Source organism: Bos mutus, chromosome 26 (genome assembly GCF_027580195.1).
Source record: "Bos mutus isolate GX-2022 chromosome 26, NWIPB_WYAK_1.1, whole genome shotgun sequence".
Lineage (NCBI taxonomy): Eukaryota > Metazoa > Chordata > Mammalia > Artiodactyla > Bovidae > Bos > Bos mutus.
This window is the reverse complement of record NC_091642.1, coordinates 37,521,922-37,540,842: the sequence shown is the minus strand read 5'-3', so window position 1 is coordinate 37,540,842 and position 18,921 is coordinate 37,521,922. Positions and strand designations below refer to the sequence as shown.

Sequence of the window (18,921 nt, the reverse complement as noted above, 5' to 3'; positions counted from 1 at the left end):
TACCTTGGTTATGGGGAAATATATATCCTAATACCACAAATAGCTGGCCTATTTGCTCTATACTTATCAACTGAAATTTTATGAAAAAAAACTAGGTTGAAACCCAGTCAAACCACAGGTAGTAGTGATGGTTGGACAGCAGTGTGAATGACTTAGTGCTACTGAATTGTAGTCTTAAAAATGGTTCAAGTATTCAGTTTTATGTTGTGTGTATTTTACCATAATAAAGTTTAAAAAAATAAAGTGAAGGAGGAGACATTTCTGTTTAACCATAAGATAGCACAAGGGCCCAGACAGCTTGGCTGAGTTGAGTCAGAGGGTCAAGCATGCTCAAACAAATGCTACCCCACTCCAGTTTTACCTAGGTAGGTCATATGAAATCTGACTGGTTTTGAAAGCTAAGTAAAAACATAATTTTGGATATTGTTAACATGTATTCAGTTCAGTTTTTTCCCCCTATTCTAAGAAGTCTTAATTGATGCATGTGATTAAAATTCATGTTGATCTACAAAGACTGGAGACTTACCTACAGTACCTGACTATATAAGTCTTTCCCACTGAGCATAGTTAAGCTAGTTGTTGTAACAGAAGCCAACTTATCTAATTAAGTGAAAAGTGCACAGTAGGTGACAAGCTTTAATTAGCAGTTGTTTTCCTCTTGTGCAGTGGTAGTAGAAGGGAGTGAATGATGTCATTGAGTTAAATTGTAATATTTGCCCTAATGGAAATAGATGTCAAAACTTGTGTTAATTGGGAGGAAAAAATAAGGAATTGCAACCTAATTCCACAAAAACAAATTCGAGTTCATGAAGTACCCTTAAGAGCAAAATGTGAAAAAGTTTAAATATTAACCATCTCAATAAAGATTCTTTTTATAATATAGGCATCCCAGACTTGAGACTTCTAGGTTTCAAATATAATAAATATAATTTAATTCCCAGAAAAAAGGAAAGCCACTCATACCTATAATGGAAACATGTAAGCCCAAATGTATCATCTTACTATCCAAAAACAATTTATCCTGATGTCTTCATCTATTCTTTCCTTTGTGCTTTTAAATTTAATCATCTTACTCTCTTATAGTCATACTTTACCAGAAAGAGAAATGACTGGGTTTTTTCTCTCTCTCAGGTGAAAATTGAATGAGACCATATGTGAAATCATTTGTGTAATACTTTTGTTCTCCAAGTTCAAGAGGTTAAGAGATTAATGTTGTTGAAATGGGAGATACACTGAATTTCACATATTCCTGTACTTAGCACTCCTCAAGAATTATTAGGTCTTATAAAAGCAGCTTGAGGATTGTCTCTGCATTCTCATTAGAGAAGGTGAAAATTTTCTGGAAAGATTGAGGAAGTTATGTAAAAACAAAATTCAGAAAATACAAGACTTTGCAGAACATAAGAGAGTGAAGTCGCTCAGTCGTGTCCAACTCTTTGCGACCCTGTGGACTGTAGCCCCCCAGGTTCCTCCATCCATGGGATTCTCCAGGCAAGAGTACTGGAGTGGGTTGCCATTTCCTTCTCCAGGGGAGTCTTCCCGACCCAGGGATCCAACCCAGGTCTCCCGCATTGCAGGCAGACGCTTTAACCTCTGAGCCACCAGGGAAGCCCACAAGGAAAAACAGAAAAAAGGAGAAGCTACTCTACTGGAAATGTGTTGGTTATTTTTCCCCTCAGTCTTTTAATATAGAATTAAAGGTTCTATAATATAACATAGTAGGTTCATCCCATTAAGTGGAGCTGCAGTCAAGAGGAGGCTGGAGTGTTAATGATAATATCATTGTTTTCTCTCTTAATTTACAGAAGTTGCTGGGTGTGTTTTGCCACTGATGAAGATGATAGAACAGCTGAATGGGTGAGACCGTGCAGATGCAGAGGATCTACAAAATGGGTTCACCAGGCTTGTTTACAGCGCTGGGTGGATGAAAAACAAAGAGGAAACAGTACAGCCAGAGTGGCATGTCCTCAGTGCAATGCTGAATACTTAATAGTTTTTCCAAAGTTGGGTAAGAAGATCCCTAAAACCAACACAGATATATATATATCGTGTTCTTACATTGTATGTGACTCTTTAAGATCCTAGGGTTGTCTTTAAGTAATTCATCTCTTTGCTTTTTTGTGAGTTTCTCTATTCCATTTCTGTTTTATATCTAAATGTCAGATATTTATTTGTTTTGCTAACAGTTTACCTTATCCTTAATATATTCCCAAATCTATCCATTTGTGTATTAAATGTTTTCATTTGGTTGACGGATAAAGAACTTGGATATCTAATTATGTAGATAAAATCAAGTAACACAACTATAATAAAAAGCTAAGGAGCCTCATTCTCTGGAAACCAATGGTGTGGGAGAAAGAAAACAATAGTTGTTCTAATACTTATTCTTCTTAATTTTTATATTAAGGAATAAAAGTAAGGACATTAAATATTTAATAAAATGCAGTGTTAAATTCATCTTTGGAATCCAATTTATATGGCTGTCTTTCGTGAAAACTACTTTCCTTTTTCTGTGAATTGGCTGGCAAGAAATAACCAATAGTCTTTGAGAATGAGGCTAGAGTTGAAATAAGTGTAGCAGAATGTTTAAAGGAAGCTATAACTAACACTGATATTTAGTTAGCATGTTTCAATACAGCCATGTGATTATGAACTGGTGTCATTCTCTGGTGGTTATGCCGTGCCATATAATAAGAATGTTATTAAACATTTTTAATATCATCCTTGACTACAATCAAGAAGTGTTTGAAAGCAGTTTGGTTTTTCGGAAGGTCCGAAGGAAAAAATGACTTTGTGGAGGAATGTTTCAAGGAGAAATTGGAAATTATTAGATATGTTATTTTTTTCTAGGTGCTATACATATTGAAATCAGACCTTTTTTTTTTTTTAATGAAGCTATATAAATGCAGATGATGAAGTGCTTTTCTAATGTGAGAAGATTAATAATAAGGGCAATCAAAATTTCCATAGTTGTCTGTATTTCTCTAACATAATGCATAGGAAGAAGTGATAGTTTTCTATGAAAGAAAAATAGTGTAGTAGAGAAAGTACCATTTTTTGGACATTTAGTATTTGTGGATCTCATTGATGGGTCTTTTAAACATCATGAAAAGCAGTTACTGCTGCAATCTTTCACCACATTGATACCTGGCTCACTGAAGTCAAAGCTACAGTTTCTTGTCCTCCTTATTAGTTCTGCTAAATCAGATAATCCCACTTTTCAACTATAGATTGTTGAATATTTCCAACAACCAAGTATAGGATGATTCAGCAGCAAGTATAGGATGATTCTTCTAGATGTTTTGGATATTCAGATGGATGAATACCAAAATTATTGCAAGAATTCTCACTGAAAACTACCTACAATGTCTGAGTTGACAAATGTATGGCACTCAGCAATGAAGTTGAATATTTCAGTTTGGAAAGTGGCACTGGGTAAATCTGTCCTTCTGGTGTTTTTCAGTTCTAGGAAATACATTTTTTTAGGTCTAGTGTGGTAACTGAATAAATTTCTCTAAGTATACTAATAATAAGACACCCGTTCATTCTACAACAAGGATAGAGCATGGCTAGATGTTGGAAAAGTCAAACTATGGTTAAGCTGTGTGTATCATGATTTGGTCTTTGTATTTTATCCTGAAGAATTTCAGCTATGATGGGTTCAAGCTATTCACTATACTATATGTCTCACAGAGATCTGCCACTTGAGTAAGCCACAGATAATCACAGAAAGTTTTTACTGACCTTATCGGTGTCATGGGGTGGAAATGTATATCCTTCATTTGAATAGCTTTTGGTAGCATCTTTCCTCCTGACAAGATAAAAAATCAGAGTGTTGTACTTACTTCTTTTTTCCTGACATAACATGCCAAGGATATCTGCTCAGGGGCTGCGGTTGAATATATATTCACAATTTTCTTTGCAATCTTTAACAGACTCAATGGAAAATTTAAGTGTCAAACTCCAGCTGTTGCCTGTGAATGAAGCCTTGTATGAATTGACTTTCAGGTGCCATAATGTTCCTGGGTACACACGACTAGTGCTTTTGGCTATGTTGATCCTAGTGTATGTTTTCAAGTTAAGGTTCAAAGATAACTGTTGGTTATAAGAAAATCCCTTCTCTAAAGCATATTTTCATTGATAATCAGAATTAAAGTTTTATTTCATTATTTACAGTTTATATATATACGCCAAGGGTTGGTTCATACTGTGAATACTAGTGGTTTCTTATAGTCATAAAACAAAATATTTAAGAGCATACACCTATGATACTAACTGTTCTTACTCACTGAATATGACACCTATTATATAACGTCCAGTAGTGTCCTCTGATAGGAGAAGGCAGTGGCGACCCACTCCAGTACTCTTGCCTGGAAAATCCAATGGACGGAGGAGCCTGGTGGGCTGCAGTTCATGGGGTCGCTGAGTCGGACATGACTGAGCAACTTCACTGTCACTTTTCACTTTCATGCACTGGAGAAGGAAATGGCAACCCACTCCAGTGTTCTTGCCTGGAGAATCCCAGGGACGGAGGAGCCTGGTGGGCTGCCATCTATGGGGTCGCGCAGAGTCGGACACAACTGAAGCGACTCAGCAGCAGCAGCAGCAGTGTCATCTGATACAGAAATATACCAGTAGATTGTTTTCTTTCTGAGCATATTTGTCATTAATTTTGCAGCTGACTGTAGTTACACTTGATTTTGTTAAAATAAGGTAAAGTTCCTTTACAGTTTTTAATCTTTGCTGTCAATGACAAAATTTGTAATGCAGGTGTCAGTTGGTTTACTAGAGTGGTTGAAAATTATTTGAAGACTTCAGTGGCTTCTTATTACTGTTTTATAATGATTTAGACCCTGTTTCAAAATGTATTGTGCTGTGATGGGAATAAGGAGGTCCCCTGCTGCTGCTACTAAGTCGCTTCAGTCGTGTCTGACTCTGTGCGACCCCAGAGATGGCAGCCCACCAGGCTCCCCCATCCCTGGGATTCTCCAGGCAAGAACACTGGAGTGGGTTGCCATTTCCTTCTCCAATGCATGAAAGTGAAAAGTGAAAGTGAAGTCACTCAGTTGTGTCCGACTCTTAGCGACCCCATGGACTGAAGCCTACCAGGCTTCTCCGCCCATGAGATTTTCCAGGCAAGAGTACTGGAGTGGGGTGCCATTGCCTTCTCTGAAGGAGGTCCCCTAGTACAGACTAATAACTTGTAATTCACTGGTCACAGCCCACTCTAAGATCCTACTGTTTTCACTCTGTAAGATCATACTATTTATCATTTCGAGTCAAATATGCTTTCGTCACTTCTACTCTTCAGTGAATGCTTTTGAGGTATTTATTATTTAAATTAGAGACTTAGCACACTGATAAGAACAACAACAAAGTAATATATTTAGCCAGTGTAAACAACTCATGATGTCGAAGTTTGTTAGCTGAAACAGTCAGTCTCTTCTTAACCTTGTAAAGCATATGTGACCCTTGGAACATAACAGTTAAGAACCTAAAAGAATTTCCTTGAAAGTCATAATTAATCTTTTCAATTTATGAAATGTTTGTGATCAAAGCTTTTATCACTTTTTTTTAAAACCAAATTGTCTGTAGTAAACCAGATGATTGCCAGGGACCACCATTCATCCCCCAAAGACACTTAGGAGACACTGGCCAAAAGAAGGAATAAGAGACAAGAGAAAAGATGCAGAGAGGAAGAGCTGATGGTTAACATTCTATGAGATGGTCTTTGTGTAGCAGGTATTAAAAAAAAGAGTTTTCATATGGATTTAGCCGCAGTCTATTTGACTAGCTGGCCAAAGTCTGCATCTTTTCTGGTACTTAGTGGTGACCAGAATGGAAGGATGGTGGCAAATGTCTGTTCTTAATTGTCCATAGGGAATGTATGGTACCTGGCTATGGAAAACTTAGAGACAGTCCATCTGACTTTCACTCCTCTCATTATTCACTTTTTTCTAGTGAATTAGGACAGTTGTGTGTAACTACAGGCACTTAAAAACTACTCAAAATATGGTCTCAGAACCAGCAACATTAAAATCATCTGAGAGCTGTTAAGGATGAGAAACCTGGTGAATTCCCTGGTGATACAGTGGCTAAGACTCCATGCTCCCAATGCAGGGGGCCGGGGTTCAATCCCTGGTCAGGGAACTAGATCTCACATGCCTTATCAAAGATCCCATGTGCCACAACTAAGGCTGGTTGCAGCTAACTGAGTTAATTAAAAGAATGAAGAACATTAGCTCCACCCCTAGTTAAAATTAATAATCTGTGTTTTCATGGAATCATTAGTTTATGTGCATGTTAAAGTTAAGAAGCATAGAATTAAAACAGGAAAAGAACACCAGCTGAGAAAAATTTGTCTTCTGTTAAAAATAAAATATTTCAAAAAATAATAAAATATTTATATGCAGCTTAAGACCAGATAGTTATTTTGTTTAGCTAAACAAAAAGGATCCAGGGACAGTATGTTTGTGGTGTACAGGTCTCTTCATTTGTTAAATTTATTCGTAAGTATTTCATTCATTCCTTTTTTTTTTTAAAGTAAAGGATTTTGGTGGTTTTTTTTTTATGATTGACGTATAGTTGCTACACTACATTGTATAAGTTACAGATATACAGTATAGTGATTCATGACTTTTAAGGGTTATTCTCTATTTATAGTTATAAAATATTGGCTGTATTCCATGTTGTATCCTTATAGGTTATTTTATACCTAGTAGTCTATACCTTACTCCCCAAATTTTGTTTTGTTAAATTTATTTCTATCATTCTTTTTGATGGTATTTTCAATGCAGTTAATTTTATTTTCAGATTGCTTATTGCAAGTGTGTAGTATACAGTTGATTTTTGTATTTTTATCTCATATCCTGTAACCATGCTGTTCTCATTTAATAGTTCTAATAGTATTTTAGTGCATTGCTTAGGATTTCCTATATATAATATCATGTCATCTGTGAATAGAAACAGTTTTGCTTCATCTTTTCCAATCTAGCTGCTTTTATTTCATTCCCTTGCCTAGCTACCCTGAGCTTCCCTGGTGGCTCAGACGGTAAAGAATCCACCTGCAATGCAGGAGACCTGGGTTTGATCCCTGGGTTGGGAAGAGTCCCTGGAGGAGGGTATGGCAACCCACTCCAGTATTCTTGCCTGTTGAATCCCCATGGACAGAGGAGCATGGCAGGCTATAGTCCATGCGGTCACAAAGAGTGGGACATGACTGAGCAGCTAAGCATAGCACAGCACGGTTGCCCTGGCTGCAGACTCCAGAACAGTGTTAAATGGAAGTGGTAAGGACATCTTTATCTTATTTTTGATCTTAGAGCAAAAACAGTCTTTTACCATGAAGTATGTTATCTCTGGGTTTTTCATAGATAATTTCTATCAAATTGAAGATTTTCCCTTCTAGTTTGTTGAATGTTTTTTACCATGATAGGGTGTTATATTTTGTCAGATGTCTTTTCTGATTCTATAGAAGTGATCATGTAGTTTTTGTCCTTTATGCTACTGATATATGGTATATTGCATTAACCAGTGTTGCCTTTCGGGATAAGTTCTACTTGATATTGATGTATAATCCATTTTAGATATTGCTGGGTTTGGTTTGCTAGTATTTTGAGGATTTTTCTGTCTGTAGATACTGGTCTGTAATTTTTTTTTTTTTCTCAGTGGTTCAAGAACTAGGTGATACTGGTCTCATAAAATGAGTTGGGAAGTGATCTTTTCTCTCATATTTTTGGGAAGGAGATTGTGAAGGATTGGTGTTAATTCTTTAAATGTTAGATGATAGTGAATCCATCTGGTCCTGACCTTTTCATTTTTTAATTTCTGTAAGGTTAATATTAATGTCCCCTCTTTCATTCATGACTTTATTTTAGGGTTTTTCTTGGTCAGTCTAGCTAAAGATTTGTTAATTTTGTTGATCTTTTCAAAGAACGAACTTACAGGTTTTTTTTTTTTTTTTTCCTCTCTTTCTATTTCATTTATTTCCACTTTAGTCTTTATTATTTCTTTCTACTTGGTTTGGGTTTAATTTGATTTTCTTTTTCTAGTATCTTAAAGTATAAGGATAGATTAAGGGTTTGAGATCTTTTTTAAAACAGACATTGCATTTTAGAACAGTTCACAGGAAAATTGAGAGGAAGGTACAAAAACACCCCATATACTCCCTTTCTCCGTACATGCATGTGTGCTCAGTCACTTCATGTCCCAATTCTTTTGTGACGCTATGGACTGTAACCAGGCTTCTCTGTCCATGGGTTTTAGCCTCCTGCATTAATTAATGTGTTTCTCCAGGGTGATACATTTCTACAACTGATAAACCTATACTGACACATTACTACCCGAAGTCTAAAGTTTACATTAGGGTTCACTCTTGGTATTGTACACTCTATGGGTGTGGACAAATATATAATGATGTGTGTCCACTATTATAGTATAATACATAGTATTTTCACTGCACTGAAAATCCATCTATTATTCATCCCATCCATCCTCTTCCCTAAACCGTGACAACCACTGATCTTTTCATTGTTTTCATATGCCTTTTTCAGGATGTCATGTAGTTGGAATCATACGGTATGTAGCCTTAGTTTCTGTATTCCCTTTATAGTCAGATAATTCATTTCTTGTGAGCACTGAATAATATCCCACTATCTGGACATATCACAGCTTATTTTTCCATTCACCTACTGAAGGACATTTTGTTGCTTCCAGGTTTTGGCAATTATAGATAAAGCTGTAGTACACAGCTATGTACAAGTTTTTATGTGGACATATATTTTCAGCTTATTTAGGTAAATAACAGGGAGCGTAATTGCTGGATCATATGGTAAGAGTATTTTTAATTTTGTGAGAAACTACCAAATTGTATTTCAGAATGGCTGTACATTTTGCATTCTGACCAGCAGTAAGTTCCTGTTTCTCTATATCCTTGTCGGCACTTATTGTTTTCCATTTTGGGGATTTTAGCCATTTATATCGTATTGTTTGAATTTGCAGTTCCCTAATGATGTAGATATTAAATGTCTTTTCATATGCTTATTAGCAGTCATATCTTCTTTGCTAAGATGTCATAATTGGTAATGTCTTTTGATCATTTTTTCCCTATTGTTGAGTTCTAAATGTTCTATCTTTTGGATAACAGTTCTTTATCAGGAATATCTTTTGCAAATATTTTTATCCCAGTCTGTAGTGTATCTTTTCATTCTCTTGACCTTTCTTGTTTTTTAATGTAGTCATTTACATCTATAAATTTCTCTAAGCAATATTTGGATTTCTTCTTTGACCTGCTGATTATTTAGGAGTGTGTGGTTTAATTTTAACATATTTGTAAATTTCCCAAATGCCGTTCTTTTATTGATTCTAATTTAATTCCATTGTGATCAAAGAACATACTTTGATATCTGTTCTTTTAAATGATTAAGGCTTGTTTTATGTTCTAGCAAGCTTTATCCTGGCAAATATTCCATGTACACTTAAGAAGAAGTGTATTCTGTTGGTGGTTGTGGTAGAGTGTGATATAAACATCTAGTTGACTCATAAATTTTTGAAATCTTCTGTTTCCTTGTTGATCTTTTACCTATTCATCATTAAAAGTGAGCTATTAAAGTCTAAGCTATTGTTGAATTGTCTGTTTCTCCAGTTCTGTCCATTTTTATTTTATTTTACACTCTATTGGTAGGTGCATAAATATTCCTAATTTGTTATGTTTTTCTGATGGACTCTCCCTTTTACTTATAAAATGTCCTTCTTTGTTTCTAGTAACAATTTTTGTCTTAAAGTTGATTTCAACTGATATCAGTGTGGCCACTTCCACTCTTTTATGTAAATTCTTAGATTACTGTCAATTTAATTTTTATTACAGCTTTGTTTTCTATTTCTGTATTTTATTGTTCTCAACTAAGCATTAATTCAAACTTCTGTGTAAAGTTGAAGATAACTAACAATACCCTCAAAAACTGGTTGTCAAATGTTAGGTGGCCTGTAAAGCTTAAAAGGAAAAGATATTCTTTAGGGATGATAGGAATGATTCCTGGGAGAAAACTTTCCTAGAGTATCTAGCAAATAAAATTAATAGTTATTACTATTTTATTTTATAATGTTTTCTTTTAATAATATTAACAGTGATATCAGTAGCTGTCACTTGCTAACAGACCCTGACTATTTGCCAGGCACTATGCTGATTGTATTAGCTCTCACAGTAGATATTGTCCTTATTCTACAGTTAAGGAAACAGACTTAGCATATTTTTTTAACGGAAGTGCATGGGTTTCTGGCACGTAAGGAGCCAGGATTTTAAATTGCTGAATTTTATGTTACTTGGAGTCAGTGAGTCAGTTATCAGGCCTTATATGGATAAGTAGTAGTTTCATATACCATAACAATAGACAGACTGGGAATTTGCATTAATTTGAGATAATGTTAATAAATTACATTTTGTATATGTAAACAAAGATTTTCTGTGATTTGATGCTATTGGAATCAAAGTATGTATTTTCCTTCCAGATAATACCTTTACATGGACCAAGATTCAAAGTAGGATATTTAATGAAAAGTCTTTTTACCATGTCCACCAACCACAATGCCACGTAAATTTCCTTCCTTGGCGGCAACCGCTGTTATGGGTCTCTGATGTTCCATTCCAAAGTGCTTCTCTTTTTCTTTCTTATCCTTTCTTCCCCTTCCTTCTCATTTCTCGTTCTCTCCCTTGTCTTTCTCTTTCTCTCACCATCCCATGCCTGCCTTCTTTTCCCCTTCCTCCCTAAACATACACACACACACACACACACACACACGCACACAATCTATAAACATTAGGGTAGAATTAAAGAAACAAAAGCGATAGAGAAATATTCAGTGACTGGCAACTATGAAAACCATTTACATTCCTAGGTCTGAAGGTATAAGGCAGGGGATCTGTTAACAGAACTTGACAAGAGCTTTGGCTGCTCAACAGGACCTGTGCTGTTAGAGAAAGGCAGGCTGCATACAACCAAGGTGCCAGGGTGGGGAAATTGCCTTAACACTTTCACCACACTCTAATTTCCTAGCCATTCCACTCATTGGTTGAACACATGAGAAAGAAGTGGGCAAGGTTACCTAAAGGATGCAGTTTGTTTGGTCAGCTTCCCAATATACAAAGCAGGGTGGAGAAAGAGGAGGAGTAAACTTGGAGAGGCAAACAGAATATGGAGCACATGATTACATGGAGCACAACAGGCTTTAGACTAGTATACTATACGTCATGTTCTATGCTTGCTTTTTTTTTCTTAGCAATATATGGTAGATATTAGTGTATTAAGAGCTTTTATATTAGTGTTTAAAGAGCTTTTATATTAGTATATAAAGAGCTTTCTTTCTCTTTGTAGTTGTATAGTATTGTTACATAGATGTATGATTATATAACGAGGCTCCTAACGATGGACATACAGACTTTGTTGTATAATCTTTTACTACGACAAAAAGTGCTGTCATAAACAGCTGTGTAAAATAATTTTACATGTGCAAATATTTCTGTAAAATAACTTACTAGAGTGGAATAGCTGTAAGTCAAAGAGTATGTGCAGTTATAACATTAATAGATACCATCAAACTGGCTTTTGTAGAGATTATGTCTATTTAATCTTCCCAACAGTATATTGGAATGCCTGCTTTTTCATTGCCTTTGCCAACATGCTGCTATCAATATACAGAATTAATTATATCTGCTGCCTTAGCATTTATCAAAACTCAGCAGAATGTTCACTCGGGTATTTTTTTAATGATGAAATTTCATTTGCTGAGAAAGAATATATCATAAATACATATGAGGAATAATGACTAATAAACTGTCATTCATTTACCTATCCCTCAGGTTTAGAAATAAAATACCCTGGTGATTTCAACTTTTTATCATTAAGGACTGTTTTGTCTATAAGAATTTTTTTGTCTTATATATAATATAGATATGATAATATAGTTGCCCCTTGGTATCCATAGGAGGTTGGTTCCAGGACCCCTGCAGAAACCAAAATCGATGGGTGCTCAAGTCCCTTTTTAAAAAATGGCATGCTATGCTATGCTAAGTCACTTCAGTCGTGTCCTACTCTGTGCGACCCCATAGACGGCAGCCCACCAGGCTCCCCCGTCCCTGGGATTCTCCAGGCAAGAACACTGGAGTGGGTGCCATTTCCTACTCCAATGCATGAAAGTGAAAAGTGAAAGTGAAGTCACTTAGTCACGTCGGACTCTTAGCGACCCCATGGACTGCAGCCTACCAGGCTCCTCTGCCCATGGATTTTCCAGGCAAGAGCACTGGAGTGGGGAAAAATGGCATAGTATTTATATACAATTGATGTACATTCTACTATATTCTTTAGATCATCTCTAGATTACTCAAAATATCTAATACAAAATAAATGGTAAGTAAATAGTTGCCATTGTGCAGCAAATTTGAGTTTTGATTTGGGGAATTTTTTGCCCCAGATATTTTCCATGTGCAGATGGTTGAATACACAGATGCAGAACCCTTGGATATGGAGGGCCAACTCTAGAATGAAAATATAGTTACACCAGCTTTTTTAAAATTGATTTGTTGTTACTTTAGGACAATTTTTGATTTACAGAAAAGTTGCAAAGATAGTATGGAGAGCTTGCATATATACCATATGTAGTTTTCCTCTGTTATTAATACTTTATGTATTATGGTACATTTGTTATTCTGTTCAGTTCAGTCTCTCAGTCCGACTCTTTGTGACGCCATGAATCACAGCTCGCCAGGCCTCCCTGTCCATCACCAACTCCCAGAGTCTACTCAAACTCATCTCCATAGAGTCGGTGATGCCATCCAGCCATCTCATCCTCTGTCATCCCCTTCTCCTCCTGCCCCCAATCCCTCCCAGCATCAGAGTCTTTTCCAATGAGTCAGCTGTTCACATGAGGTGGCCAAAGTACTGGAGTTTCAGCTTTAGCATCATTCCTTCCAAAGAACACCCAGGACTGATCTCCTTTAGGATGGACTGGTTGGATCTCCTTGCAGTCCAAGGGACTCTCAAGAGTCTTCTCCAACATCACAGTTCAAAAGCATCAATTCTTCGGCGCTCAGCTTTCTTCACAGTCCAACTCTCACATCCATACATGACCACTGGAAAAACCATAGCCTTGACTAGACGGATCTTTGTTGGCAAAGTAATGTCTCTGCTTTTTAATATGCTATCTAATTGGTCATAACTCTCCTTCCAAGGAGTAAGCATCTTTTAATTTCATGGCTGCAATGACCATCTGCAGTGATTTTGTTATTAGGTTGGTACAAATGTAATTGTGGTTTAAAACTGTGAATTTTAAATCATTATAACTAGATTCAAACACATCTTTATTAATCAAAATAGGAGCCATTACAATCAACACATTTTTGCCAGTAAGAAACGTTTATTTCTGTAGTGTCCAACCACTGAGCTGGTCGTCACCAGCTATCATTGTTGTAAAATCCATTTTTCATCACGTTACAACCTAATTGAGAAAAGGCTTGTTGTTGTTGCATAGAATAAGAGAAGATGACTCTTCAGAACAATTTTTTTTTTTTAATTTTCAGTCAGCTCATGAGGCACCCACTTACTGAGCTTTTTCTCCTTTCCAGTTTGCTTCAAATACCGAACGACTGTAGAGTGGTCACCATTGAGTTCTTCGGCAACTTCTCGTGTAGTTTTAAGAGGCTCAGCTTCAGTGATGCTCTCAGTTGGTCATTGTCAACTTCTGATGGCTGGCCACTACACTCTTCATCTTCAAGGCTCTCGATCTCTCTTTTTGAACCACCACTGCACTGTACATTCTTTAGCAGTTCCTGGGCCAAATGTGTTGATGTTGGGAGTGGTCTCTGCTGGTTTACAACCCATTTTGAACTCAAATAAGAAAATCGCTTGAATTTGCTTTTTGTCTAACATTATTTCCATAGTCTAAAATAAACATACACAGCAAGTAATAAGTCATTAGCAAGAAAAACAAAGTGAGATATGCACATTAAAATGATGTATAATATAACCACATTTATATAAGAATGTATTCTAATATCAAATGGCAAAGTTCAACAGTGCAAAACTGCAGCTACTTTTGCACCAACCTAATAAAATTAATGCACCAGTACTGCTATTACTATTAACTGAAGCCCATACTTTATTCAGGTTTTCTTAATTTTTCCCTAATGTCTGTATTCTGTTCCAGGATCCTGTTCAGGAAATTACATTACATTTAATCATGTCTCCTTAATGCTCCTCTTGACTGTAACCGTTTCTCAGACTTTCCTTGTTTTTGGTGACCTTGACAGTTTTGAGGAATACTGATTACATGTTTTATATAATATCCCAGTCAGGATCTATCTCATGTTTTTCCATCATCTACTGGGGTTATGATATGACTTTTAGGGTACAAGACCACAGAGATGAAGTACCATTTTCATCATGTTACCTGGCACTTACTATCAATGTTACCTATCACCTGTGATACTGACCTTGATCATCTCAGTAAGGTTGTGTTTGTCAGGTTTATTCACTGAAAAGTTACTGTTTTTCCCGCTCTCATGCCAGTTTTTTGTTTTGTTTTTTTTATGTTGTTGCATTTGCTTATCTTCTCTCATCCTTTTATTTTCAACTCTTCTGAATTCTTTTTTACACTTACTGTGATACTCATATAGTTGGATTTTTACTACCAAATTTAATGCATTCTATTTCTCGTTTTTTCTCTTTTCCCCTTTAGTTGATCATCATCTGGATTGAAATGGTTTTTCCTCTCATACTAAATTTTCCCCTGTACCTGTTATTAAGTTTTATGTCTTACTTTCCTTGTAAGTGACTATCTTTGAAAAGTCTTAGCTTTGTCTCTTCAAATATTGCTTCTCCCCCATTCTCTCTGTTCTCATATTCTAGAACTCTGATGAGAGTTCTGTTAGACATTTTATTTTTCATGTCTCTTCTGTGTTTTTCATCTTTTGGTCTCTGTTGTAGCATTATAATTTCTTCGTAACAGTTACCCTTTTCTCAGATTCTTTCTTGAGCAGTGTCTGATCGGGGGGAGGTGCGGTTCCCACTATAAGTTCTAATTGTTTCTTAAATGTACCTGATCATTTTTTTAATAGTCTCTCACTTCTTGTTCCTTTAGAATTATTTGTTATTTTATTATTTTTTTATGATCAGATTGATAGTTCCATTATTTAGCCTTTGGTAGCCTGATTTGTTTTCTTCTGGCTCTGATCCCATGATGCTTTATTTCTCTTAAGAGGGAACTGTATATTTGTAGGCTATGCATATCCTGAAGGTGAAGAAACTCTAGACTGATTTGCATTTGCTGTTGGTAGATGCCAAGGGATGTTGCTAATATGGGATCACTTTAATATGAGTTTGGGTTTTCTCCCATAGCACAGACAGATTTCTAACCTGAAATCAGCATGCTAATTGACTATGTTTACAAATTCTTAGAAGAAACTCTCCTCCTCGTTGTACTTTCCATCTTTTGAAAATAAGACAAAGTTTTCTTTGTTGGCTCATTTTATTGTCCTGTGGATTTTTTTTCTAGCTTATTACCCTTTCTTCAGGGTTTATATAACCCTTTTGAGGGTTTGAGGGTAAACTCTGGCTTTGTATGGACCCAAGACATAGTGTGACTTGTAAAACTGAGTATTTTACCTTTCCTTATAATTTTTTCATTGAATAAAAAGATCATCTGTCATCAAGAATTTCCCATTTGGGGGTTTTGTTATTACCCATACCAAGAATATGTCAGTAATATATTGCTTTATTCCTTGCATTTCTTATATACTGGTTAGATCTCATTGATGGGATTGCTGTGATTTTTTTTTTTTTTCCAAGAATATTTCATAGATGTTTCTGTGTACTTCTTTTATATCACAACATGAGGTACATATGTGTAGTTGTCTTTCAAAGAGGAAACTTTATAACTGATACTTCCAAAATACAAAGGATCTTAACACATTATTAACCGGGGGATTTTTACAGAAACTAATGCCTGTGACCAATGGTTTGTTATGTAAGTAAATATAGAAACATCTCTGGTCAATAACCTTCAGGTAACAAGACATATTAATACATCTCTGGTCAATAATGTGTTAAGAAAGTACTGTGAGCAGCTGTATGCCAACAAATTGGATAAACTAAAAGTAAAGATAAATTCCTAGAACCACAAAACGTACAAAAAATGAATCATGAAAAATAAAAAATGTGAACAGACCAATAAAAAGTAAGGAGATTATAAAGCTCCCAACAAAGAAAAGACCAGGACTAGATGGTTTCACTGATGAATTCTTTACAGAAGAATTAGTACCAATCCTTCTCAAACTCTTTAAAATTAAAGAGGAGGGATTCCCAAACTCATTTTATGAAGCCAGCATTACCCTGATACCAAAGCCAGATACAGACACTTTAAGAAAACTACAAGCCAATATCCTTGATCAATACAGATGTAAAAATTCACAACAAAATATTAACAAACCAAATTCAACAGCATTTTGAAAGATCGTACACCATGATCAAGTGGGATTTATCCCTGAGGTGTAAGGATGTTTCAGTATCTGCATATCAATCAGTGTGGTATACCACATTAATAGAATGAAAGATAAAATCTTTGTATCTCAGTGGATGCAGAAAAGTATTTGACAGAATCCAACATCCTTTCATGATAAAAACTCCCAACAAATTGGGTATAAAAGGGTGGAAAGTGAAAGTGAAGTCGCTCAGTCGTGTCTGACTCGTTGTGACCCCCATGGACTGTAGCCTGCCAGTCTGCTCTGTCCATGGGATTTTCCAGGCAAGAATACTGGAGTGGATTGCCATTTCCTTCTCCAGGAGATCTTCCCGACCCAGGGATTGAACTCAGGTCTTCTGCATTGTAGGCAGACGCTTTACCATCTGAGCCACCAGGGAAGTAGAAGGGTGTACCTCAACATAATAAAAGCTGTATTTGACAAACCCACAGCTAATATCATACGCAACATACCCACTAATATCAGGATCAAGAAGGGTGTCTGTGCTCACCACTTCTATTTAACATAATACTAGAAGTCCTACCCAGAACAGTTAGTCAAGAAAAAGAAATAAAGACATCTGAATTGAAAAGAAAGAAGTAAGCCCACTTGCTGCAGCTGCTGAAGCCCGTGCACCACAGAAGAAGCCACTGCAATGAGAAGCCTGTGCACTGCGACTAGAGAGTAGCCCCACTCGCCGCAGCTGCAGAAAAGCCCACACGGCAGTGAAGACCCAGCACAGCCAAAGATGATTTAAAATTTTTGTTGTAAGTCTCCATTTCAAAAAATAAAGAAGACACAAATGAGTGGGAAGCTATCTCTTGTTCATGGATTGGAACAATTAATACTGTTAAAATGTCCATACTACCCAAAGCCATCTGTATTGTCAATGTAATCCCTTCAGGTTCAAGGGCATTTTTCACAGAAGTAGAGAAATTAATCCTAAAACTGTATGGAAATTCAAAAGATCGTAAATAGCCAAAGCAGTCCTGAGAAAGAAGAACAGAGCAGGTGGCATCATATTTACTGATTTAAACTTTATTACAAAGCTATTGTAAAGCAACATGGTAACTCAAAATGGATTAGAGATTCAATTTCTTTTTTTGTCTTCACTGGCTCTTCACTGCAGCATGTGGACTTACTTGCTCCATGGCATTGTAGGATCTTAGTTCCCCAACCAGGGATCAAACCCATGTCCCCTGCATTGGAAGATGGATTCTTAACCTCTGGACCACCAGGGAAGTTCCTAGAGATTTAAATTTAAGACCAGAAAGTGTGAAAGTTCAAGAATAAAACATCAGAAAGTTTCCTTGACATTGGTCTTGGCAATTATTTTTTTGAATAATTGGATATCCACTATATCATTATAATTATTTGTTGGATAATTATTTTTTGGATTTTTTCTTCATAAGCAACAAACAAAAATAAAGCAAATTGGACTATATCAAACAGATTTCTCCACAGCAAAAAGAAACAGCAAAATAAAAAGATAAACCATGGAATGAGAAAATATTTGTAAACAATCCTAAAGCATCTATCTGATAGGGGATTACTATCCAAAATATATAAGAAATTCATAGAACTCAATGTATGTATGTGTGCATGGTTAGTCACGTCTGACTCTTTGCAACCCTTTGGACTGTAGTCCACCAGGTTCCTCTGTCCATGAGGTTTTTCAGGCAAGAATACTGGATTGGATTGCTACTTCCCCTTCCAGGGGACATTCCCAACCCAGGGATTGAACCCGCATCTCATACATTACAGGCAGATTTTTTACCCTCTGAGCCATCAGGGAAGCCCCCATACAACTCAACATCCAAAAACAAAACCCACATACAATCTGATTTAAAAATGGATGAAGATCTTGAAAATTTTCCGTATAAGACACACAAATGGTCAACTGATGTATGAAAAGATACTCAGCATTACTAATCATCAGGGAAATGAAATGTGAGTGTTGCTTCATGCCTGTGAGAATGACTTAACAAAAAGACAACAAATGTTAACAAGGTTGTGGAGAAAAGGACAGTGTGTGCACTGTTTGCGGGAATATAAATTGGTACAGCCACTATGGAAAACTATGGAGATTACTAAAAAATATATATTCTTTTAACTATCATGTGATCCAGCAATCCCACTTCTGAGTATGTATCTGAAGGAATTAAATCACTGTGTGGAAGAGATAACCTACACCCCCACATTCACTGCAGAATTCTTCACAATAGCCAAGATATGGAAGCAGCCTAAAAGTCCATCAACAGATGGTGAAGAAAACGTGTGTGTGTGTATGCAGTAGAATATTCAGCCATTTAAGAAAAAAAAGGAAATGCTGCTTTTGCAACAACATGGCTGGATCTTAAGGTCATTGTGTTAAGCAAAATAAGTCAGAGAAAGAAAATACTATATGTTCTCAC

General features: G+C 36.2%; 1 protein-coding gene across 1 annotated transcript in view; it reads left to right on the top strand.

The window, feature by feature from the left end:
• MARCHF5 (membrane associated ring-CH-type finger 5) overlaps nt 1-18,921 on the top strand; it is a 53,317-nt gene that overhangs the window by 15,804 nt on the left and 18,592 nt on the right. The window contains exon 2 of the mRNA XM_014476659.2: nt 1,806-2,008. Coding sequence (XP_014332145.2) covers nt 1,806-2,008 — 203 coding nt within the window. The remainder of the gene's footprint in view (nt 1-1,805; nt 2,009-18,921) is intronic.